The 22,799-nt window shown below is 39.8% G+C and overlaps 1 protein-coding gene and 3 pseudogenes across 2 annotated transcripts in view; 2 read left to right on the top strand and 2 right to left on the bottom strand.

Annotated features, from left to right (window-relative positions):
- The window catches only part of LOC123462789 (serrate RNA effector molecule homolog), a 44,555-nt gene that overhangs the window by 8,708 nt on the left and 13,048 nt on the right, over positions 1-22,799 (top strand). The window contains exons 4-7 of one of the 2 annotated variants that reach the window (XM_045156364.1): positions 1,385-1,458; positions 4,696-4,750; positions 11,524-11,594; positions 14,567-14,624. In XM_045156364.1, coding sequence (XP_045012299.1) covers positions 1,385-1,458; positions 4,696-4,750; positions 11,524-11,594; positions 14,567-14,624 — 258 coding nt within the window. Of the gene's footprint in view, positions 1-1,384; positions 1,459-4,695; positions 4,751-11,520; positions 11,595-14,566; positions 14,625-22,799 lie in introns of both variants that reach the window. The other variant, XM_045156363.1, reaches the window with a different exon arrangement.
- Positions 142-822, bottom strand: LOC123462791 (annotated as a pseudogene).
- Positions 16,773-20,024, bottom strand: LOC123462761 (annotated as a pseudogene).
- Positions 20,139-20,943, top strand: LOC123462790 (annotated as a pseudogene).

The following is a 22,799-nucleotide window of genomic DNA, read 5'->3' as shown; positions in this document are numbered from 1 at the left end:
AAAAACATTTATTTACCTTTGCATTGCAAAAGCCTAAATAAAAATTAGCTTCACTTTTATAAAACTTTATAAAACCCCATAAAAAAGAAATCCATATAATTTTTGGGCCAGTCCACAAAAATACTTTCTTTTTAAAAAAAATCAAACACCTTTATGGGAATAAAGATCCTTCAGAGTTTTTAACTCTCCTATGAGAGTTTGATTTTGATTTTCTGGGACTGCAACTCGATTTTCCAGACATTTGACATACTCTTTCTTCTTTTTTGGACATTCTTGAGCAGCTTCTCTGTTTTTCATCAATCTTATTTCTCTTTTCAATTGGGGGTCATCTATCTTAGTTGCCTGAGAGGTAAGAGTGATGGGCGACGAAATCACCACAGCTTGCGGCAGCGAAGCAGCGGGTGGTGTGGTGTGGATCTGGTATGTCTGCACATCTTCTGATGCAGTTTGCACAACCACCTGGTTGCTGGACACAAGTATTTGCTGTCCACCAGAGGTCTGTGCATACTGGAGAATCGTACCTTACTGAGAATTGCCTGAATTTGTCATGTTAAGGTCTGTAGTCCCCTGTACTCTGTCTGTGCCTGGACTGGCCAACTGCAAGGCTCCATTTGGGGCAATGACAATGTAGATAGGAGTTGGAACAGACATAGAAGTGACAGCAGAAACTCCAGGATTTTCCCCATCTCCTTTTCTGTTTCTTCAGAAGAGAGGTCTTTCAAAATTATTCTGTTGGGCAATATGAGAAATATGAGTTCCCTGAACTGTTGAACCAGGCTGAGGTGTGGTCTTGGAAGTGTTACTCTTGCGGGAATCTTCCATAATCAACTGTGGCCATCACCTTGCCGCCGCCCAGGGTCCACTCCTGCTCTCACGTGGATCTGCATTCACTTCCCAGTCCCCCTCTGGCGGTGAGGGCGGGGACACCAGGGTCACTTGAGAGCTAGCTGTCCTGGACTGCCCTTCTTCCGCTGTCCCTGGCCGCCAGCGGCGGCATGATCGACACCAGAAGACCCATTTTTAAATCATTCTGCTTGAAGTAAAGTACAATACACAATGGGAAAGAACATATTATTGTGATATCTTTATGTTTTTGTCAAAATAATTGTGTGTTGATGTTAATTTGAACAATGTGTGTACAAATCTTTGAACTTATTTTATTCAGTGAACCCAGTGCCATCTAGCTTATATACCAGTAATATGCTTAAGGTTTCAAAATTATCGGTGCCTTCTAAAGGATTCCATACTCAACTAAATATTAAACATTTTTCAGTTAACAATAAATTAACTCAGGGTTGTGATATAATAACACAAGTTTTAAATATTTCCATTTAATTGTATGAAGAATTTCGTTTTGTCAATCCCGCTTATCTGCATTTTTCAGCAACAACAGATAAAGAGGAAATAGCAGAAGACAAGAAAACCAGTCATGGTGGCAGCGAAAATAATCAGACATTGGTATGAAATTCTTTAAATGTGAAACTGCTGATTTTATTCTGTGTGTTTTGTTTCAAGCTTCATATAAGCATATAAAATATCCATAAAATATCCTTTGAGATTGTCATTTAGGATCATTGACCACTTTTTTCACTTTTTTTTTTGCTAGTTTGGTTTTTCAAGGTAGGGTCTTGCTATAGCTCAGACTGACCTGGTATTCACTCTGTAATCTCAGGGTGGCCTTGAACTCATGTCAATCCTCCTACCTCTGCCTCATGAAGGCTGGGATTAAAGGTGTGTGCCACCATGACTAGCTCTTATTTACCATTTTTATATTAGAATTTTAATTTCGGTCATTATAAGTTCTAATACTATAAGTGCCCAGCATTCATTTAGGCCTGCACCATCTTATTTCTTTTTTTTTGCCAAAATGATAAAATATATCTTTCTCTCTTTGTTCAAGCTATATAATTTGTATGTCAAAGTTAAGGTGGAAAATTGACTCTTGTGAGCCGACTATTGAAATCCTTGAACCACGATATATGTGATGGATACGCAAATTCGTATTCATGTTAAAGTGTAGGTTATTGCCAGAGGTTCTTGATTTCTGGCATTCAAAATTTTTTCCATATAGTTGTCAACCTTAAAGGATCCATTCTTACTTTGTTCAGGAGTTGACATAAGTCTGTCCATGGGAATACAGCCCAAAGTGACCTTTAAGAGGACGAATGTCCTTTAAAGGGGAATGGAATATTTTGCTGTTACATTATTTTAAAAAATGAATTCCTCTAGATAATGTTCTTTTGATCTTACAGATATTTGTATATTAATGTTAAAGTATTGTGGACATCTTTCCCAAAAATTTTTCCAAGTTCATTTGTTTGCATTGATGTCAACAATATAGACTTTTTTTTTTTTTAGGTAGAGTCTCACTGTAATCCCAGGCTGACCAGAATTACTCACCTATTGTACGTCTCAGGCTGGCCTTTAACTCAAGGTGATCATCCTACCTCTACCCTCTGAGTGATTGGGATTAAAGATGTGCACCACTTTTACCAGCAAGATTAACATGTTACATTCACAGAAAATAATTTCACAGAATATTCTGGGGAGGAAGACATTAAACTGTCCTGTCAGGAAAACAAGAAAAAGAAAAAGCCTATGGCCCAGGGACAGATTGTAGAGAAAGAAACAAAGGAGTTGGTATTTCTATATCTTTGAAGGGACACAGATTATCCATATGGCTGTGTATGAATACAACACATGTGGCTGAGAGAATAGCGGATGATAAATGCCCATCGCTGGGTACTTTAGTACCCATTGGGTACAATTTAGAAAGAGTGACAAGTAGCAAATGTGAAAAGGATGGACAAAATGAGCATATAATCTGTAAGATTTTACTTATAAATTTTTTGATAAATGAGTATGTGAAATATTTTAAATTCTCAGTCATTAAATTTTCATGTGCTGCCTTTATTCTAAACCTGGGAAAACAATTTTGAAGTTTGCCCTCAATGGATAGAGTTTCACACTCTTTCTATGAAGTATAAGGATTTACTTAAAATAACACTGTATAAATGTAACTTGAATTTATCAATTTATTCAAAAATATTTCACCTTTAAGAGTTTCATCAATAAATGTATAGGCATTAGTCATTTACCCTAGAGAAACAGTTAGTATGATGGTTGTATATGCAACACAATATCAAATTTAACCCCTTAGATTTCCTGTGTGTTCTTCTTCTTTTTTTTTGGTTTTTTTGAGGTAGGGTCTCACTCTAGCCCAGGCTGACCTGGAATTCACTATGGAGTTTCAGGGTGGCCTCAAACTCATGGCAATCCTCCTACCTCTGCCTCCCTAGTGCAGGGATTAAAGGCGTGTGCCACCACGCCCAGCCCTGTGTGTTCTTCTTTACAGCAGTAACTCTCTTTGTAATTAAGCTAAGTATGTAATAGTCTATGATGGGATGTCTGCTTACAAGAATTTGAGGATATGTGGCATTTTCTTTGTTATTTATATATTTGCACTCACACACACACACACACACACACACACACACACAGAGAGAGAGAGAGAGAGAGAGAGAGAGAGAGAGAGAGGGAGGGAGAGATTGTGTGGACAATGGGACCTCTAGCCCCTGCAAATGAGCTGCATGTGCATGCTTCCCTTGGTGCATCTGGCTATGTTCATCCTGAGCACTATTAACTGAAACAGTAGGCTTTGCCTGTGGCACCTTTAGCCATTGTACCATGTCCTCAGTGCACAAGCAAAACTAAAAAGTACCTATTTCTTTCTTTTTTTAAAATATTTTATTTATTTATTTATTACAGTGTGTGTGTGTGTGTGTGAGAGAGAGAGAGAGAGAGAGAGAGAGAGAGAGAGAGAGAGAGAGAGAGAGAGAGAGAGAGAGAGAGAGAGAGAGAGAGAGAGAGAGAGAGAGAATGGAAGTATACCAGGGCCTCCAACCACTGCAAATGAACTCCAGACACATGCACCACCATGTGCATCTGGCTTACGTGGGACCTGGAGAATTGAACCTGGGTCCTTAGGCTTTGCAGGCAAATGCCTTAACCGCTAAGCCATCTCTCCACTCCACCTATATTCTTTCTAGGTAATATAATGAATGTTTATCACCCTTAAATTTTTTCCCTTATTGGTATATTCTTAAAAGCTCAGATTTGGTGGGTGTAATGCTTCCTCCAGTGTCTTGTGCATGCTGAGGCAGTTAATGCCCATAGGAAGACAGCAGATTGACTTGATTAGAGCAAACAGACCTGATCTCTCAATTGACAAATTTATGTGCCTCCTGGAAAGTGTATTTCTCTTTTTCTGCACAAGATTAACCCCATTCACTATTTTCTTTCATACCTCATCTTTTTGCTCCTGGTGCCATGTCCACAGTGTCTTCCCTACTTGTATCTTTCTCTGTGCTCTCTTTGCCTTTCACATTATGACCCTATTGCTGGAAAAACTTCTGAGCTTCAGGATAGAAGTTCTTGCTCCCCTTGGTAGTGTAGCTATATGAATCTCAGCTACAGCAGCAGTGAATTATTCTCTTCTGTTTTTATTTGTTGTCATAGGTAACCACCTATGCTGGAATCTTGAATTTGATGTCTTGCTTTAGTTTCTCTCAAGGATAATGCCTGAGATTTGATAGACATGGGTTTTGGTCTTAGTGACTGATTGATTAAGTGATGGAGTGAATGAGGGAATAGAAATGCATGCTAAATTCTGGTTATCTTATACTTTTGCTGCAGAGAAAATCCACAAAGCAAGAAATAGAAACCGAAGAAAGTAAGAAGATCCAAGCTGGTAAGGTTGCAAATACATATGAAAATTACTCTATTCCAAACTGTGTTCCAAGATCTGTAAATGGACATATGCAGAACAGTGTCCATTTTTAGTTTTGTCTTTCTTGCTGACTCTCTGCAACTCACTGCTTCTGGAAAATGCTTCAACCCTCTGAAATACATGTTTGCTATTCTTATTTTATACAATATGGAAAATGTAGAGGTAGACATGTATGCATTGCAAAGTGAAGTAATAATTTTTCTCATGAGTATACCTGTGACAAATTATACAGAGAAGCTAGACTTCAGGCCTGTTTTCCATTTGGTTTTGCTACTTCACATAGGATCCAGTAGTAAATTCCCTATGTATGGGAAAGTGTTGCTCCTAAAGTGCTTTGCCTCATAAAAGATGAGAAGCAATAGAAATTATAATTCAATTATGCTACTAAATAAAGAACAAACATGATGTGCATAATCCATCGAAATGTAGAATGTAGAATATCAGCTTTTTCTTCTACAAGATATTTTTTGGAGAAAGAGGATTTTTGTAGGGGAAAAAGAAGAAGTCAGGAAGTTTTGATGGAAATTTTTGAGTCTCTGATGAGTAATTCTGAGAACCTTTAGTTGGATTTACCATATATATGTTCAAACCAAAGACATGAATGTTGCTCAGCCAGGGAGTACTTACTCCCATTTCACTGAGAGCCAGGCAGGTGGCACAAACTCAGGAGAGATCGTATTTTATAAAAGACAAATATAGTGTGGATAAATGGCTTAGCATATTATGACACTTACTGCAAAGCCATAAGGATTCAGGTTTTGTTTCTTCAAGACCCATGTAAGCCAGTTGCACAAGGGGCACATGCATCTGGAGTTCATTTGTAGTAGCCAAAGGCCCTGGTGTGTCCATTCTCGATCGCTCTCTCTCTCTCTCTATTTCTCTAAAATATATAAAAAATTTATTAAATGGCAAGTATGTGAACATATGTGCACCTGCCAGAGTACTTTAAGATACCATGACATTCTCTACTGTTACTGAAAAGAAAAAAAGAGCCACAAGTGATTTCAGTCAATTAAAACAGAATCATGGATTGAATCCCAGAATAATAATAATAATAAATAATAATAATAATAAATATTGGCCTGTCTATGCTGGTGTAAAAACCCCAATTCTGTATAGTCCTAAGAAAAAAACACTCACCCCTCATTTAAAACAAAATGAACAACCCTCTCTGTGTTCAAATTCCACCACTTATTGGAGGAAAGATGCAAGAAACAGTGAGAAGGCCAGGGGTTTTTTGCTTGTTTGTGAAGCAAAAAGTTTGTATTTGTGAAGACTCACACCAGTTCCCTCTATTACGAGAACCAGACTCCCACTTTCTGAACTCACAAAATGCCCTTGAGCTTCTCCTGGTGACAGGCACAAAGGCTGCTTGAATGAAGAATAGAGACGTGTGTGGTGGCATATACTTTAATCCCCGCAATTGGGAGACAGAGGTAAGAGGATCACTGTGAGTTCAAGGCCACCCTGAGGACTACATAGTGAATTCCGGATCAGCCTGAGCTACAGTTAAACCTTACCTAAAAAAAAATAAAAAAGCAAAAAACAAAAAACAAAGACAGATATCCAGATAGATCAATAGACTGATGATTGATAGATAGGATAGATAGATAGATAGATGATAGATAGATAGACAGAGAGATAGATAGATAGATAGATAGGTAAACTGTTGCAGTCTCGGTCCGCATTGCTGGTAGAAATCACCCAAACCCAAGAGCAGCTTCTAGGGAAAAAGAGATTTATTTTGGCTTACAGGCCTCGAGGGGAAGCTCCACGATGGCAGGGGGAAAACGATGGCATGAGCAGAGGGTGGGACAGCACCCCCTGGCAAACATAAGATGGACCCACAGCAACAGGAGGGTTGTGCCAAAACACTGGCATGGGGAAACTGGCTATAAAGCCCATAAGCCCGCTCCCAACAATACACCTCCCTCCAGGAGGCATTAATTCCCCAATCTCCATCAGCTGGGAGCTAGGCATTCAGAACACCTAAGTTTATGGGGGCCACCTGAATCAAACCACCACATTCCGCCCCTGGCCCCCATAAACTGATATCCATACATGATGTAAAATACAATGCATTCAGTCTGACTTTAAAAGTCCCCTATAGTTTTTATCAATCCCAATTGATGTTCATACATCCCCATAGTTCAAGATCTTTTAACTGAGCCATAATACCAAAATATAACCTCAAAAAACCCAGAATGGCACAGAATAAATATTCACACTGCAATAGATGGCATTGGCATAGCAAAGAAACATTCAACCAATACAAGATTTAAAACAACCAGGGCAAACATCAAACTCTGTAGCTTCAAGTCCAGCAACTCAAACCAGTGACAAATCTTCAGTTTGATCAAACAAGTCTCTGGCATTCCAGTTCCGCCCCTCCTCAGCTAGGCTACTCACAGTCCTGGAAAACTTTCATCGGGGCCCGGCAGCTCCTCGGCAGCCATCTCATGGGACCGGCATCTCCACTGGGTCTCCAACTGCAAGCCACGGTTCATCCTCATGGCCCCATGGGGTCTCTAGGCAGGCAACCAGCAAACCCGCTTCACACTGCCCATGGCCATTTCCAAAACACAAGACCGTGTTGCAAACTCAATGACCCTCTTTCCAGCATTTCTTATACTCCACAATACCAGGTAGGGTGCCAATTTGTTAATCCAGGGGGGATTAAAGCAGACTTTGAAGAACAGGACACTCCTTGAGCACTCAGGCCCCTTCAAAAGAGTTGACATTCTTCTTGTTGCCCCGCACAGGTCAGCTAGCCCAGTCTCAAAGGTTGTAATCTCTCAGTTGCAGCTGAACGGGCAGCAGTTCACCCAAGATTTTTCTTTCTGTGCCATATCCCCTCTGCACACACAGTTCATTTCTACGCAAAGCAACCCCTGCACAACTTCTCAGGACACGGGCACAAGAGCAAGCTTCTCACACAAACTGCTAGCCCAGTCCAGGCAAAAGCTCTTTGTCACCCTCATAAGCCAAACTTTCACAGTCCATAGTTTTACTGCATATTCAGGTCTTGCAGCTCAGACAAGAACAGTCCATCAAGCTGTACTTACAGCACTGCAAGGCATCTCTTAGGCCAAGGTTTCAACTCCTCCCACATTCCTCTTGAAATCAACTCCAAAAGGCCAAGCTACACAATCAGGTGTCTAGCAGCAATCCCACTCCTCGGTACCACTTTACTGTTGCAGTCCGGTCCGCATTGCTGGTAGAAATCACCCAACTCAAGAGCAGCTTTCTGGAAAAAGAGATTTATTTTGGCTTACAGGCTCGAGGGGAAGCTCCACGATGGCAGGGGGAAAACGATGGCATGAGCAGAGGGTGGACATCACCCCCTGGCAAACATAAGATGGACCACAGCAACAGGAGGGTGTGCCAAACACTGGCATGGGGAAACTGGCTATAAAGCCCATAAGCCCACCCCCAACAATACACTCCCACCAGGAGGCATTAATTCCCAAATCTCCATCAGCTGGGGAGCTAGCATTCAGAACACCTAAGTTTATGGGGGACACCTGAATCAAACCACCACATAAACAGTAACATTGTAACCCATAAAGCAGACCTATCAGACATCCAAGTATGACTGACTAAAGGTGCAGATCTCCGCTCTAACCCAAAGGTAGGAGAGGACTGTCTAACAAGAAGTAGGGTCTTTTGGGGTCAAGCCTGATGGGCTTTGGTTAGGACCCTTATCCTTTGAGGGCAGAAACCTAGAGACAATGTAAGGGGGATCTTCTGCACCCCTGAAGCTTGGCTCTCAGTTGCTTTGCAGAAGCTTTCTTCACTTTAGGAGTAGGGGGATTTTCAGTGATTTTTGTAACAGAAGCAGCTCTTCCAAACTGCTGCTGGAGACAGACACCCCTCAGTACAAAATCATGACCCCTTCCAGCCCATCAGCAACTTACAAGATTTCTGCAGCAGTTCATTGGCTTTAGAGAAACATCTCCATCCATAATCCATCTGTCCGCTGGCTACAAGGTGGTGCTGGGCACAGGGTTGCTTCCTATGGAGGGCAATGTCCCACTCTGAGCACAGGAGGCAAAGCAAGACAAGGCCGTTCAGGTTCTGATTGAGTCAGGACCCAATGGCATCGGTGAACTGCTGCCAACCCTGTATTAGCTAGTGAAGAAGTAGGTTTTCATATGGTTTGTTCATAAATATCAACATTTTTTTTAACCTTTCTTCTACCCTCTCCTGTCCTCCATCTTCACACTAGGTGTTATGAACCTCTATTTATACATCTACTCTACCCTCTCCTTTAACCCTCTCTTTTCTCACTGAGGGCCCCTTTATAACTCTCTGGTCTCTACTACAGAATTTTATTACAACTCATATACAAATCTAAATATTTGAATCTAGGCTCCAACTATGAGAGAGAACAGGCAGAGTCTGAATGTTTTAGCCTGGGTGACCTGATATAGTATAATCTTTTCCAGATCCATCAATTACCCTGCAGTTTTTGTAATTTAGTTTTTCTCTACATCTGAATAAAACTGAATTATGTAAATATAACACAACTTCATTATACATTCATCATATGAAGGGCATCTAGGTCGGTTCCATTGCCTAGCGATTGTGAATAGAATAGAAAGAAATAGCAATAAATATGGATGAATATCTCTAGGGTAATTAATAGAATCCCTAGGACTTATGCCAAAGAGTGGTATTGCTTGATATTATAGCAAATCTACTTTTAGCTGTCTCAGGGACCTCCATCCTGATTTCCACAATGGCTGTGCCAGTGTACATTCTCACCAAAAACGTAGTTTTAAATGAAATTAGCATTTGAAATTAAAGCATATGATTCTGTTGCATGACACTTTGTACCTGAGGAAAGCAAACACAAGTCTATTCACCCCAGATAATGTACAAACCATAGACCAAAGCAAGACTGCACTGAAACCAGTTTTAGTGATCCAATGAGATTCTTGAGCTTACTTAGAGATTACAGTAAGTGGTTTCTTACAGAAACATGGATGACTCCCAGCAACTGTAACAATAAAAACCCCTGCTCCAACAAAGGTGATGAATCATGCAAAATATCTCTGGAGCACACTATACCTAACTTGTAGCAGCTGATTAGGCATTTGCCACCTAAGCATGAATTTACTCTATTTAATTTTGGGACATCACCATGTGACCTTTTAAGTTTCATCTTTCCCAGACTTGTTAACTTCCTGAGTCTATTGATTCTGACTCCTGACAGCAGGAGGGAATATTCCAATTTGTAGGAAATTTCTGGACAACAGACTCTAAGTTTCATTCTTCTACCCAATGGTTGTGATCAAATTGGAATTTTAGTATGATACAAGAATGATTTACAAGACCTAACCAAAATACTTTATGAGTATTTAACAATCAGAATTCTTCCTAACTCATTCATCTTTGGCCCATTACTATGTTACAGGCATTTTCCTTCTTACTCAGCTCTTCATTTTCAGGCAAAGGTTCTTTGCCACCTTTCCTGTTGCCTTTCCATTTCTCACATTTTCCCTCTTCCCATGTATCCATTCTTGCTCAACAGCTTCTTAAGACCATCCCTGAATCTCTCTTTGTTCTATCTGAGGCTTTCAGGGCTTAGTGTTTTTGAGTAACTCAATCAATAAAAACGGAGCTTGCTGGGGATGATGGCACATGCCTTTAATCTCAGCACTGGGGAGGCAGAGGTAGGAGGGTCACTGTGAGTTCGAGGACAGCCTGAGTGTAAATAGTGAATTCCAGGTCAGCCTAGACTAGAATGAAACCCTACCTTGAAAAACCACACACACTCAAAAAGTGAGCTTCATGAAATGACACTGTTTTACAGAATGAATTACTGAATGTCTTCACTGCCAGCCCAGAAACAAAACAGTAGATATGAACAATAACATACAATTTGCTATCACATTAACAATAGTAAAATGAACAAAGTTTATAACTGAATTTAAAAAAAGGCTGAACAGGGCTGGAGAGATGGCTTAGCGGTTAAGCGCTTGCCTGTGAAGCCTAAGGACCCCGGTTCGAGGCTCAGTTCCCCAGGTCCCACGTTACCCAGATGCACAAGGGGGCGCACTCATCTGGAGTTCGTTTGCAGAGCCTGGAAGCCCTGGCGCGCCCATTCTCTCCCTCTCCCTCTATCTGTCTTTCTTTCTGTGTCTGTCACTCTCAAATAAATAAATAAAAAAAATTTTAAAAAAAAGGCATGAACATTTTCTGCATGAGCACAGAAATAATCAGTGAGAGCTTCTCATAAGCTGAAAAAGACCAAACCACAAGCCTGGAGAGTAGACACAAAATGATCGTATATATAAGTGTTCACAGATAAAAGAAAATATAACAATGTTTTAATGCAGCAATAGACCTATTTTAAAGTCAGTCTGTTTGAAGTAAAGTCCATTACATAATGGGAAAGAAAATATTATTATGATGCTTGTTGTTTTTGTCAAAATAATTATTTGTTGAAGTCAACTTGAACAAGTTGTGTACAAATCTTTGAAATTATTTAACTCATTGAACCCAGTGCCATCTGGTTTATATGCCAGTGATAATGCTTACTGTTTTCAGAATGATCGGTGCCTTACTCTAAAGGATTCCATACTGAACTAAATATTAAACATTGTTCATTTAACAATTAACTCAGGGTTGTGATATAATAACACAAGTTTGTAAATATTTCCATTTAATTGTATGAAGAATTTCATTTTGTCACCCCTGCTTATCTGAAAATCTGTCTTTGTCAGCAGCAACAGATGAACGGAAAAAAGCAGAAGACAAGAAAACCAGTCATGATGGCAGGGAAAATAATCAGAAATTGGTATGAAAATCTTTAAATGTGAAACTACTGTTTTTATTCTTTGTGTTTTGTTTCAAGCTTCATATAAACATTGAAAATACCCTTTAGATTGTTATTTAGAATTATTGACTACTTTATTCACTTTTTTTTTTTTTTTTTTTGCTTGTTTGTTCAAGGTAGGGTCTCACTGTAGCTCAGACTGACTTGGAATTCACTTTGTAGTCTCAGGGTGGCTTCAAACTCACATCAATCCTCCTACCTCAGCTTCATGAGTGCTGGGATTAAAGGTGTGTGCCACCATTCCTGGTTCTTACTAACCACTTTTATATTAGATTTTAAACTGATTTTAGGTCATTATAAGTTCTAATAGTATAAGTGCCTGAATTCATTTAGGCCTGACCATCATATTCATTTTTTTGTAAAAATGATAATTATATATTTCTCTCTTTGTCCAAACTATATAATAAGTGTGTCAAAGTAAAGATCAAAATTAACTCCTCTGAGTCAACTATTGAAATTTTGAACCATATATATATATGATGGATCTCAAATTTGATTTATGTAAAAATTAGTTTAATGCCAGAGGGTCTTGATTTCTGCAGTCACATTTTTTTTTCCATATAATTCGTAACTTAAAGGGTCCATTCTTGGGCTGGTGAGATGGCTTAGCGGTAAGCGCTTGCCTGTGAAGCCTAAGGACCCCGGTTTGAGGCTCGGTTCCCCAGGTCCCACGTTAGCCAGATACACAAGGGGGCACACGTGTATGGAGTTCGTTTGCAGAGGCTGGAAGCCCAGGCGCGCCCATTCTCTCTCTCTCCCTCTATCTGTCTTTCTCTCTGTGTCTGTCGCTCTCAAATACATAAATAAAAAAATTTTTTTAAAAAGTGCCTTCTAGATGATGCTCCTTTGATTGACAGATATTTGTTATTGATATCAAAATATTGTGGACATCTTTCCCAAAAATATTACCAGGTTCCCTTGTTTGTACTGATGTCAAGAATATAGACACTTTTTGAGCTAGGGTCTCACTGTAACCCAGGCTGGCCTGAATTACTCACTATGTAGTCTCAGGCTGGCCCTAAACTCAAGGTGATCCTCCTACCTCTGCCTTCTGAGTGATGGATTAAAGGTGTGCAACACCAGTCCCAACAAGATTAACATGTTACATTTGTGTGTATTAATTAACATGTTGCATGGAAATTTTTCAAGAATATTCTGGGGGTAGACATTTAACTGTCCTTCTAGCAGGAAACAAAAAAGCCTATGGGCCAGGGACAAATTATAAGAGAAACAAGCAGCAAGCACTTAGAAATCTCACAGCTTGTGATATCTTTGAAGTATTCTGAGGATGTTAGCATCAAGAACCTCAAAGGAGATGGTATTTCCTATATTCTGAAAATAAAGGCAAATTCCTCGGTATATGTGCTTGGTGGGGGAGATTGCAGCAACACACTTTGAAGGGACCCAGATCATCCATATGGATGTGTATGAATACAAAACAAGAGGCTAAGAGAATAGCAGATCACTTGTGCCCATCGCTGGGTACTTTAGTATCCGATGGGTACAATTTAGAAAGAGTGACAAGCAGCAAATCTGAAAAGGAAGGGCCAAATGACCATTTAATCAATAAGATTTTACCTATACATTTTTTGCTAAATGAGTATGTGAAACATTTTAAATTCTTAAGAAGTAAATTTTCTTATGTTGCCTTTATTCTAAACCTGGGATAACAAATTTTAAGTTTGTCCTCAATGGACAGAGTTGCACTCTCTGTCTATGTAGTATAAGGATTTACGTAAAATAATACTGTACAAATGTAACTTAAAATTATCATTTCATTCAAAAACATTTACTTTTAAAAGTTTAGTCCATAAATATGTAGGCTTTTAATCAGTTCCCCTGGAGGAGCAATTAGTATGATGGTTGTATATGCTACATAATATTCAATTTAATCCCTTATATTTCCTGTGTGTTCTTTACAGCAGTAACTCTCTTTGTAATTAAGCTAAGTATGTAATAGTCTATGATGGGATGTCTGCTTACAAGAATTTGAGGATACTTGGCATTTTCTTTGTTATTTATATATCTGCACTCACACACACACACACACACACACACACACAGAGAGAGAGAGAGAGAGAGAGAGAGAGAGAGAGAGAGAGATTGTGTGGACAATGGGACCTCTTGCCCCTGCAAATGAGCTGCATGTGCATGCTTCCTTGGTGCATCTGGCTATGTTCATCCTGAGCACTATTAACTGAAACTGTAGGCTTTGCCTGTGACACCTTTAGCCATTGTGCCATGTCCTCAGTGCACAAGCAAAACTAAAAAGTACCTGTATTCTTTCTAGGTAATATAATGAATGTTTATCACCCTTAAATTTTTTCCCTTATTGGTATATTCTTAAAAGCTCAGATTTGGTGGGTGTAATGCTTCCTCCAGAGTCTTGTGCATGCTGAGGCAGTTAATGCCCATAGGAAGACAGCAGATAAACTTGATTAGAGCAAACAGATCTGATCTTTCAATTGACAAATTCATGTGCCTCCTGGGAAGTGTATTTCTCTTTTCCTGCACAAGATTAACCCCATTCACTATTTTCTATCATAGCTCATCTTTTTGCTCCTGGTGCCATGTCCACAGTGTCTACCCTACTTGTATCTTTCTCTGTGCTCTCTTTGCCTTTCACATTATGACCCTATTGCTGGAAAAACTTCTGAGCTTCAGGATAGAAGTTCTTGCTCCCCTTGGTAGTGTAGCTATATGAATCTCAGTTACAGCAGCAGTGAATTATTCTCTTCTGTTTTTATTTGTTGTCATAGGTAACTACCTATGCTAGGACCTTGAATTTGATGTCTTGCTTTAGTTTCTCTCAAGGATAGTGTCTAAGAATTGATTGACATGGGTTTTGGTCTTAATGACTGATTGAGTGAGTGATGGAGTGAATGAGGGAATTGAAATGCATGCTAAATTCTTGTTACCTTGTATTTTTGCAGCAGAGAAAATCCACAAAGCAAGAAATAGAAACCAAAGAAAGTAAGAAGAGCCAAGCTGGTAAGGTTGCAAATACATATGAAAATTACTCTATTCCAAACTCAAGAAGTACAAATGGGCATATGCACAGCAGTCTCCATTTTTAGTTTTGTCTTTCTTGCTGACACTCTGCAACTCACTGGTTTTGGAAAATGCTTCAACCCTCTGAAATACATGCTTGCTACTCTTATTTTATACAATATGGAAAATGTAGAGGTAGACATATATGTATTGTAAAGTGAAGTAATAATTTTTTTCTCATGAATATACCTGTGACAAATTATACAGAGAGGCTAGACTTCAGGACTGTTTTCCTTTGGGTTTACTACTTTACATAGGATTCAGTAGTAAATTCTCTACATATGGGAAAGTGTTACTCCTAAAGTGCTTTGCCTCATAGCAGATGAGAAGCAAGAGGAATTATAATTCAATTATGCTACTAAATAAAGAACAAAAATGATGGGCATAATCCATCAAAATGTAGAATGTAGAATATCAGCTCATCCTTCTAAAGATTATTTTTTGAGAAAGAGGGATTTTGTAGGGGAAAAGAAGAAGGCAGAAAGTTTTGATGGTAAATTTTGAGTCTCTATGAGTAATTCTGAGAACTTTAGTTAGATTTACTATGTATATGTTCAAAACAAAGACATGAATTTTGCTCAGCCCATTTCACTGAGAGCCAGGCAGGTGGTACAAACTCAGGAGGGATTGTCACTTTACAAAAGAAGATATAGTCTGGATAAATGGCTTAGCTATTAAGACACTTGTCTGCACAGCCCAAGGACTCAGGTTCGTTTCTTCAAGACCCATGTAAGCCAGTTGCACAAGGGGCACATGCATCTTCATGCATCTGGAGTTCATTTGCAGCAGCCAAAGGTCCTGGTGTGCCCATTCTCTCTCCCCCGCCTGTCTCTCTTTCTGTCTCTCCTCTCTATCCCTATTTCTCTCTCTCAAATATATAAAAAAAATTTTAATGACAAATATGTGAACATATGTGCACCTGCCAAGGGACTTTATGAATACATGACATTATCTACTGTTATAGAAAGTACAAGAGCCACAAGTGATTTCAGTCAATTAAAAATAGAACCATGGTTGCAGCATTTGGATGCCCGGGTACACCCATCCTATCTCTCTGTCTCTCTGCTTGCAAATAAATAAGTGAAAATGTTTAAAAAAAATAGAACCATGGATTGGATTCTCAGCATAATAATAATAATAAAATATTTGGCAGTCTGTGCTGTTGTAAAAACACCTATTCTGTATAGTCCTAAGAAAAAAACACTCACCCTCATTTAAAACAAAACAAAACAAACAAAACCCTCTCAGTGTTCAACTTCTACCATTTATTGGAGGAAAGACTCAAGAAACAGTAAGAAGACCAGTGGTATTTGCTTGTTTGTGAAGCAAAAAGTTTGTGTTTGTGAAGACCCACACCACTTCCTTCTATTACAATCAGGAACCAGACTCCCACTTTCTGAAATCACGAATGCTCTTGAGCTTCTCCTGGTGACAGGCGCAAAGACTCCTTGAATGAAGAATAGAGAAGTGTGTGGTGGCAAACACCTTTAATCCCAGCACTTGGGAGGCAGAGGTAGGAGGATCACTGTGAGTTCAAGGCCACCCTAAGACTACATAGTGAATTCCAGGTCAGCCTAAGCTAGAATGAGACCCTACATCGAAAAACAAAAACAAAAACAATAACAAAAAACAAGACAGACAGATAGCCAGATAGATCAATAGACAGATGTTAGATAGATAGATAGATCGATAGATAGATAGATCGATAGATAGATAGATAGATAGAATAGTAATATTGTAACCCATAAATCAGACCTATCAGGCATCCAAGTATGACTGACCAAAGGTGCAGATCTCCGCTCTAACCCAAAGGTAGGAGAGGACTGTCTAACAAGAAGTAGGGTCTTTTGGGGTCAAGCCTGATGGGCTTTGGCTAAGAGCCTTATCCTTTGAGGGCTCAAACCTAGAGAAAATGAAAGGGGGTCTTCTGCACCCCTAAAGCTTGGCTCTTGGCTGCTTTCCAGGAGCTTTCTTCACTTTATGAGTAGGGGGATTTTCAGTGATTTTGTAACAATAGCAGCTCTCCCAAACTGATGCTGGAGACAGACACCCTTCAGTGCAACATCATGACCCCTTCCAGCCCATGAACTACTTGCAAAATTTCTGCAGCAGTTCATTGGCTTTGGAGAAACATCTCCATCCAAAAGCCATCTGTCCACTGGCAATGACGATGGGTGGACTGTGTGCTGAGCACAGGGTCATTTTCCTGTGGAGGTCAATGTGCCTCTTCGAGCACAGGAGGCAAAGCAAGATAAGGCCGTTCAGGATCTGATTGAGTCAGGACCCCATGGCATCGGTGAACTGCTGCCAACCCTACTCCTGATGGGCCTGGACAGTGAGGACAGCACTGAGGAGAAGGGCACTTTGTTTGGCCAAATAAATCTCCATGGCCAGGGTGAACAAAAAGAAAATCAAAGTCTGTAGACAGCTCCTGATAAGTGTTTTCCAAATTGGGCAGAGGTGGAAATGGTCTTTAGATGCTAAAGCAGAGCCCATACTTGACTGGGTCCATGAGAGGGATCCTGACCCAAATCACAATGTTCATATATGTCTTGTCACATGTTGGATCCATGTGATGACTTTTTTGGGGATGGATAAACAGTGTAATGTTTTCTCTCATCTGCAAGAAATCCTGTCAGCTTTATAGAATAGGGTTTCCAAAACTCTGAGCTGAGGTGCATCTTCTAGTTCTCACAAAGCCCTTGGACACTTTGCTGCTTAAGTCTAATCAAGGTTGCAGCCTTTTACTTTTAGACTGGACTCGTGGCCAGAGAGAGAGACTCAGTGGAGGACAGAGGCGGACCCAGCTCATCCTGCCGGACAGGGACCTTTGGGCAGGGCTGGTCACGTCGGGACTGCCCTCCTCAGCAAAGGCTGCCACACTGTTCCCTGGGTCTCAGTGCTTGAGAGAAGTAGTAGAGGGTCTTCAGATCAGTAGTTATTACCCAAGAATGGAAAAGTGAACTAGCAGGATCAAGGGACATACAAAACCTGCACTCTGCAATTATTAGATAACTTCTTTAATTGAGTGGAACAAGAAACATAAAAGATGGAGAAACTAGAGGATATGTGAAATATAGGAATCTCAGTTGTTTGATAGTATCTTACATGAATAATTATTCTACAAATTTATTCATAAGCTAGCTAGTTCAGAAACCCATCTTTGATAGAAAATGCATGACACCAATATCATACAACATTGCACTATACAATTTCCAGGACCTAGTACAGAACAGATAACTGATTATAGTATAATAAAAAGAATGAATTGGAAATGATTTATTGGATCTATGCCACATTTTCCAGTTAGCTCTGACCTTTCCTCTGGGGTCCTGATGTGCTCTTTCTGCTGGGGTCACTCTTCTCTGCCATCAATTACCTTTGATCTTTTCTTCTGGGGTCATCATGTGCTCCTTACTGGTGATCACTCTTTTCTGTCATTAAGCATGTTCACATTGGTGCAGGCCCAAATTCTATTCCAGTTACAGTCACAAGGACATAAAACCCTAGCTGTCTTGATTGCATGTTTTAGGAAACGTATGTTTTCTGTTGTGCACAAATAGAATTCTGTCATGTTTTGCTGACTATTGAAGATATAAAATGTAATCAAGATATCATCACTGTGACTAGCCGTTGTAACTATTAACGTGTTCCACTCTTTCTAGCAATGGTGTCAGAACTTCTCAGAATGACATAAAGCATTGAAAACTTCCATATAGGCCAGACTATGACCAGCTCTGCACAATGTGTCTGCTCTTCTCCTAACTCTTTTCTCTTGTCTTACTAAGCTCCAGGTGATACCTACTTACCAGTCCATATATTTTTTTAAACACTTTTATTTTTATTTTTATTTTTTTATTTGGGAGAGAGAGACAAAGAATAGGCATGTCCGGGCCTCCAACTGTAAATCAACTCCAGATACATGTGCCCCCTTGTGCATCTGGCTAACGTGGGTCCCAGGGAATCAAACCTGGGTCCTTTGGCTTGGCAGGCAAATGCCTTAACCGCTAAGCCATCCCTTTAGCAGGTCCATATATTTTTTGAATGGCACTTAGTCTATGTAGCATTTTCTGTCTCCTCCTACTTCCTTTCATGTGCTTGTTCTATATTTCCTTCTCTCTCCATAACATCAGTCTAAACAAACATCTTATTGAGAATTTGAATACATGAAAATAGCATTATTTAATCATGTTGGCATCCTTTTACCCTCTTTCTTCCCCATCTCCATTCACCACCAGCATTGCCCAAAGCACTGTCCTCTTTCCGAATAGATCTTTTTATTGACATCACCTGCTTACTTTGCTTGTTTTTGTTTTTGTCTTCAAGGTAGGGTTTCCCTGTATCCCAAGCTGGCCTGGACTTCATTGCATAGTCTCAGGCTGGCCTTGAACTCATAGAGGTACTCCTACCTCTGCCCCTCAAGTGTTGGGATTAAAGGCGTGTGCCACCATGCCTTGCAATTTCCCATTCTTTTTTGCCTACCTCTGCTCTCATTTGCAGTTGCAGGAGCTTCTGGTGTGTACAAATCCTCTCTCTGTATGTCTCTCTGTGTGTTCCTGATTGCAAGGTAAATAAGTAAGCATTAAAAAAAAAATGGGTGGCTTTTGGGTATAACATTATGCATCTCTTGCCCAAACTGTGCCTTTTAAAAAACAGATACATAAGACTTTTATACATGTATTATTAGCTAGTGAAGAAGTAGATTTCCATATGGTTTATTAATAAACATTAACAGTTTTTTATTAACCTTTCATCTACATCCTCCTCCCCTCAATCTTCACACCAGATGTTATGACCCTCTACTTACATTCCTACTATACCCTCTCCTTAAACCCTCTCTTTTCTCCCTAAGATCCCCTTTCTAACACTCTGCTGTCTACTACAGAAGTTTATTACAATTCGTATACAAGTCTAAGTATTTGAATCTAGGCTCCAACTATGAGAGAGAACAGGCAGTGTCTGAATGTTTTAGCCTGGGTGACCTGATATAGTATAATCTTTTCCAGATCCAACTACTTCTCTGCAATTTTTCTAATTTAATTTCTCTGCAGCTGAATAAAACTGAATTATGGCCCGCCTGTTCGGCGCGGCGGAGGCGGCGGCAGCGGCAGCGGTGCTCCTGCCCCTCCGCCACCTCCCCGTAGCCTCTTCCCTCTCGGCGGCATTGGCGGGGAGGGGGCAGTAGTTGTAGACGCCCGCCCCTGCTCGGAGAAGATTATAGCACATTGAAAGAACAAAGGTTTAATCTGTGAAATAGTGCTACAGTTTGACTCATAAAAGAATTTACATTCTAAGGTGAAGGAGGATAAGATACTGGACAAAAGTGAATGCCTACCTCATGGTACAGTCTTCCTTTGGGGAAAGTTCATGCTGAAAAACTGAAGCAACTAGTGGGTGAATATGATCAAATTTCTCTACCAAGCTGTCAGTCTGATAAAGAAGAACCCTTTTTGTCACCCTAATGAAGCATTCAAACAAGTCCTGTGACTCTTTTCAAGATGAACTTGAAAATTACATTAAGGCACAGAGAGCCAGAGGCCTAGAGCCAGAGACTTCTTTCAGAAGGATGAGAGAGGACTATTTAAGAAATGGTAGGTACAGAGAAGAGGCTGATTCCAGACCCAGGTACAGAATGTTTGACCCAGGATTTTCATCTGGAACCATCCAGACCCATCCAAGATCATGCAGTATTTCACAAACCGTACAGAACCGTTCCCAGCTCAAAACAGCAAGCTGTAACTAGACTCTCTGGGTTACTGTCAGTTTAGCAGGGACTATTTCTCAGAAAAAACAGCGCCCCTGAACTTTAGTCAGCAAGAGTACAATTGTGGCTCATACAGCCTAGAGTTTGGAGTTCACAAACACCTCTGCTCAGGTTACAGCACCAGCGACTCTCATGCCAGTCATAAACATATGCATCCAAAAAGGAAAAGGCACCTAGAAGAAGACAGAGAAAGATGAGAAAGAGCGGCCCAAGCATGAGAGAAAAAGAAGTTCTGAGGAAGTGGATTTAAACAAACAAAAGAGCATCCAAAGAAAGAAACCGAAGGGAGAAACAGAAACTGAACCAGTCAGTACAGAAAAGCTTAAGACTCGAAAAGAGAGAAAAACCCGAGATGAAGCCTCTAAGAGAGGACTGCAAGCGTAGAAAGGAGAAGAAGGAACAGGGCGAAGAAAGAACGGAGGAAGAAATGCTCTGGGACCAGTCTATCCTTGGATTTTGAAACTCTTCAATTGGTTCTTCTGGGATTAAATTGAAAAATATTTGAGGAGCTTGGTTTCATGATACTCATGCCACTTATCCTATGTCAAGAGGTACTTTAATTTCTGACAGCGAGCACAAAGTATTTAGTTTGCTTGTTTTCCAATATGAAAATTACATTTTCTAAAAGTGTCATTACATCTTTCTTACATATAATTTTCCTTTATGAGAGTGGTGCTGCTTTTTGTTAAATTGCTGTGATGGAATTATTTTCCCTTGGGAGACTCATTTACTTTAAATTGGAGGATTAACACTTTGCAGAATCTATGTTTTGGTTGGGTTTGTTTTAGTTTTGTGTCAGGTATCTTTATGCTCACTGGTTTTCTATGAAGCAATTTAGACTTCCTTTGTTAGATCTAACTTGCAGTGTTGCAGAGTGAAATACATTATAATAAGCTTATCTTACATACAGTTCCAAAAGTTTCAGCATCTTCACACAAATTCAGTTTCTAATCTGGGAATGTTTATAATAAAGTTCTAATTTCTGAAAAAAAAACTGAATTATGTAAATATAACACAACTTCATTATACATTCATCATTTGAAGGGCATCTAGGTTGGTTCCATTGCCTAGCTATTGTGAATAGGGTAGAAATAAATAGCAATAAATATGGATGAATACTTCCAGGATAATTAGTAGAATCCCTAGGACATATGCAAAAGAGTGGTATTGCTGAATATTATAGCAAATCTACTGTTAGCTGTCTCAGGGACCTCCATCCTGATTTCCACAATGGCTGTGCCAGTGTACATTCTCACCAAAAACGTAGTTTTAAATGAAATTAGCATTTGAAATTAAAGCATATGATTCTGTTGCATGACACTTTTTACCTGAGGAAAGCAAACACAAGTCTATTCACCCCAGATAATGTACAAACCATAGACCAAAGCAAGACTGCACTGAAACCAGTTTTAGTGATCCAATGAGATTCTTGAGGTTACTTAGAGATTACAGTAAGTGGTTTCTTACAGAAGCATGGATGACTCCCAGCAACTGTAACAATAAAAACCTGTTCCAACAAAGGTGATGAATAATGCAAACTACATTTCTGGAGCACACTACACCTGACTTGGAGCAGCTGATTAGGCATTTGCCACCTAAGCATGAATTTACTCAATTTAATCTTGGGGTACCACCATGTAACCTTTTAAGTTTCATCTTTCCCAGATTTGTTAACTTCCTGAGTCTATTGATTCTGACTCCTGACAGCAGGAGGGAATATTCCAATTTGTAGGAAATGTCTGGACAACAGACTCTAAGTTTCCTTCTTCTACCCGATGGTTGTGATCAAATTGGTATTTTAGTATGATACAAGAATGATTTACAAGACCTTAATGACTCAGTAACCAAAATATTTTATGAGGCTGTAACAATCAGAATTCCTCCTAACTCGTTCATCTTTGGCCCATCACTAAGTTACAGGCATTTTCCTTCTTAATCAGCTCTTCATTTTCAGGCAAAGGTTCCTTGCCACCTTTCCTATTGCCTTTCCATTTCTCACATTTTCCCTCTTCCCATGTATCCACTCTTGCTCAACAGCTTCTTAAGACCATCCCTGAATATCTCTTTGTTCTCTCTGAGGGTTTCAGGGCTTAGTGTTTTTGAGTAACTCAATCAATAAAAACGGAACTTGCCAGGCATGGTGGCACATGCCTTTAATCTCAGCACTGGGGAGGCAGAGGTAGGAGGATCACCGTGAGTTCAAGGACAGCCTGAGTGTACGTAGTGAATTCAAGGTCAGCCTGGACTAGAGTAAAACCCTACCTTGAAAAACCACACAAACAAAAAAAGTGAGGTTGCAGGCCCAGAAAGGCAAGCACCATATGTTCTCCCTCATATGTGGATCCTAGCTA

Source organism: Jaculus jaculus, chromosome 8 (genome assembly GCF_020740685.1).
Source record: "Jaculus jaculus isolate mJacJac1 chromosome 8, mJacJac1.mat.Y.cur, whole genome shotgun sequence".
NCBI lineage: Eukaryota > Metazoa > Chordata > Mammalia > Rodentia > Dipodidae > Jaculus > Jaculus jaculus.
Note: the sequence above shows the minus strand (reverse complement) of the source record. Positions and strands in the feature narration are given on the sequence as shown.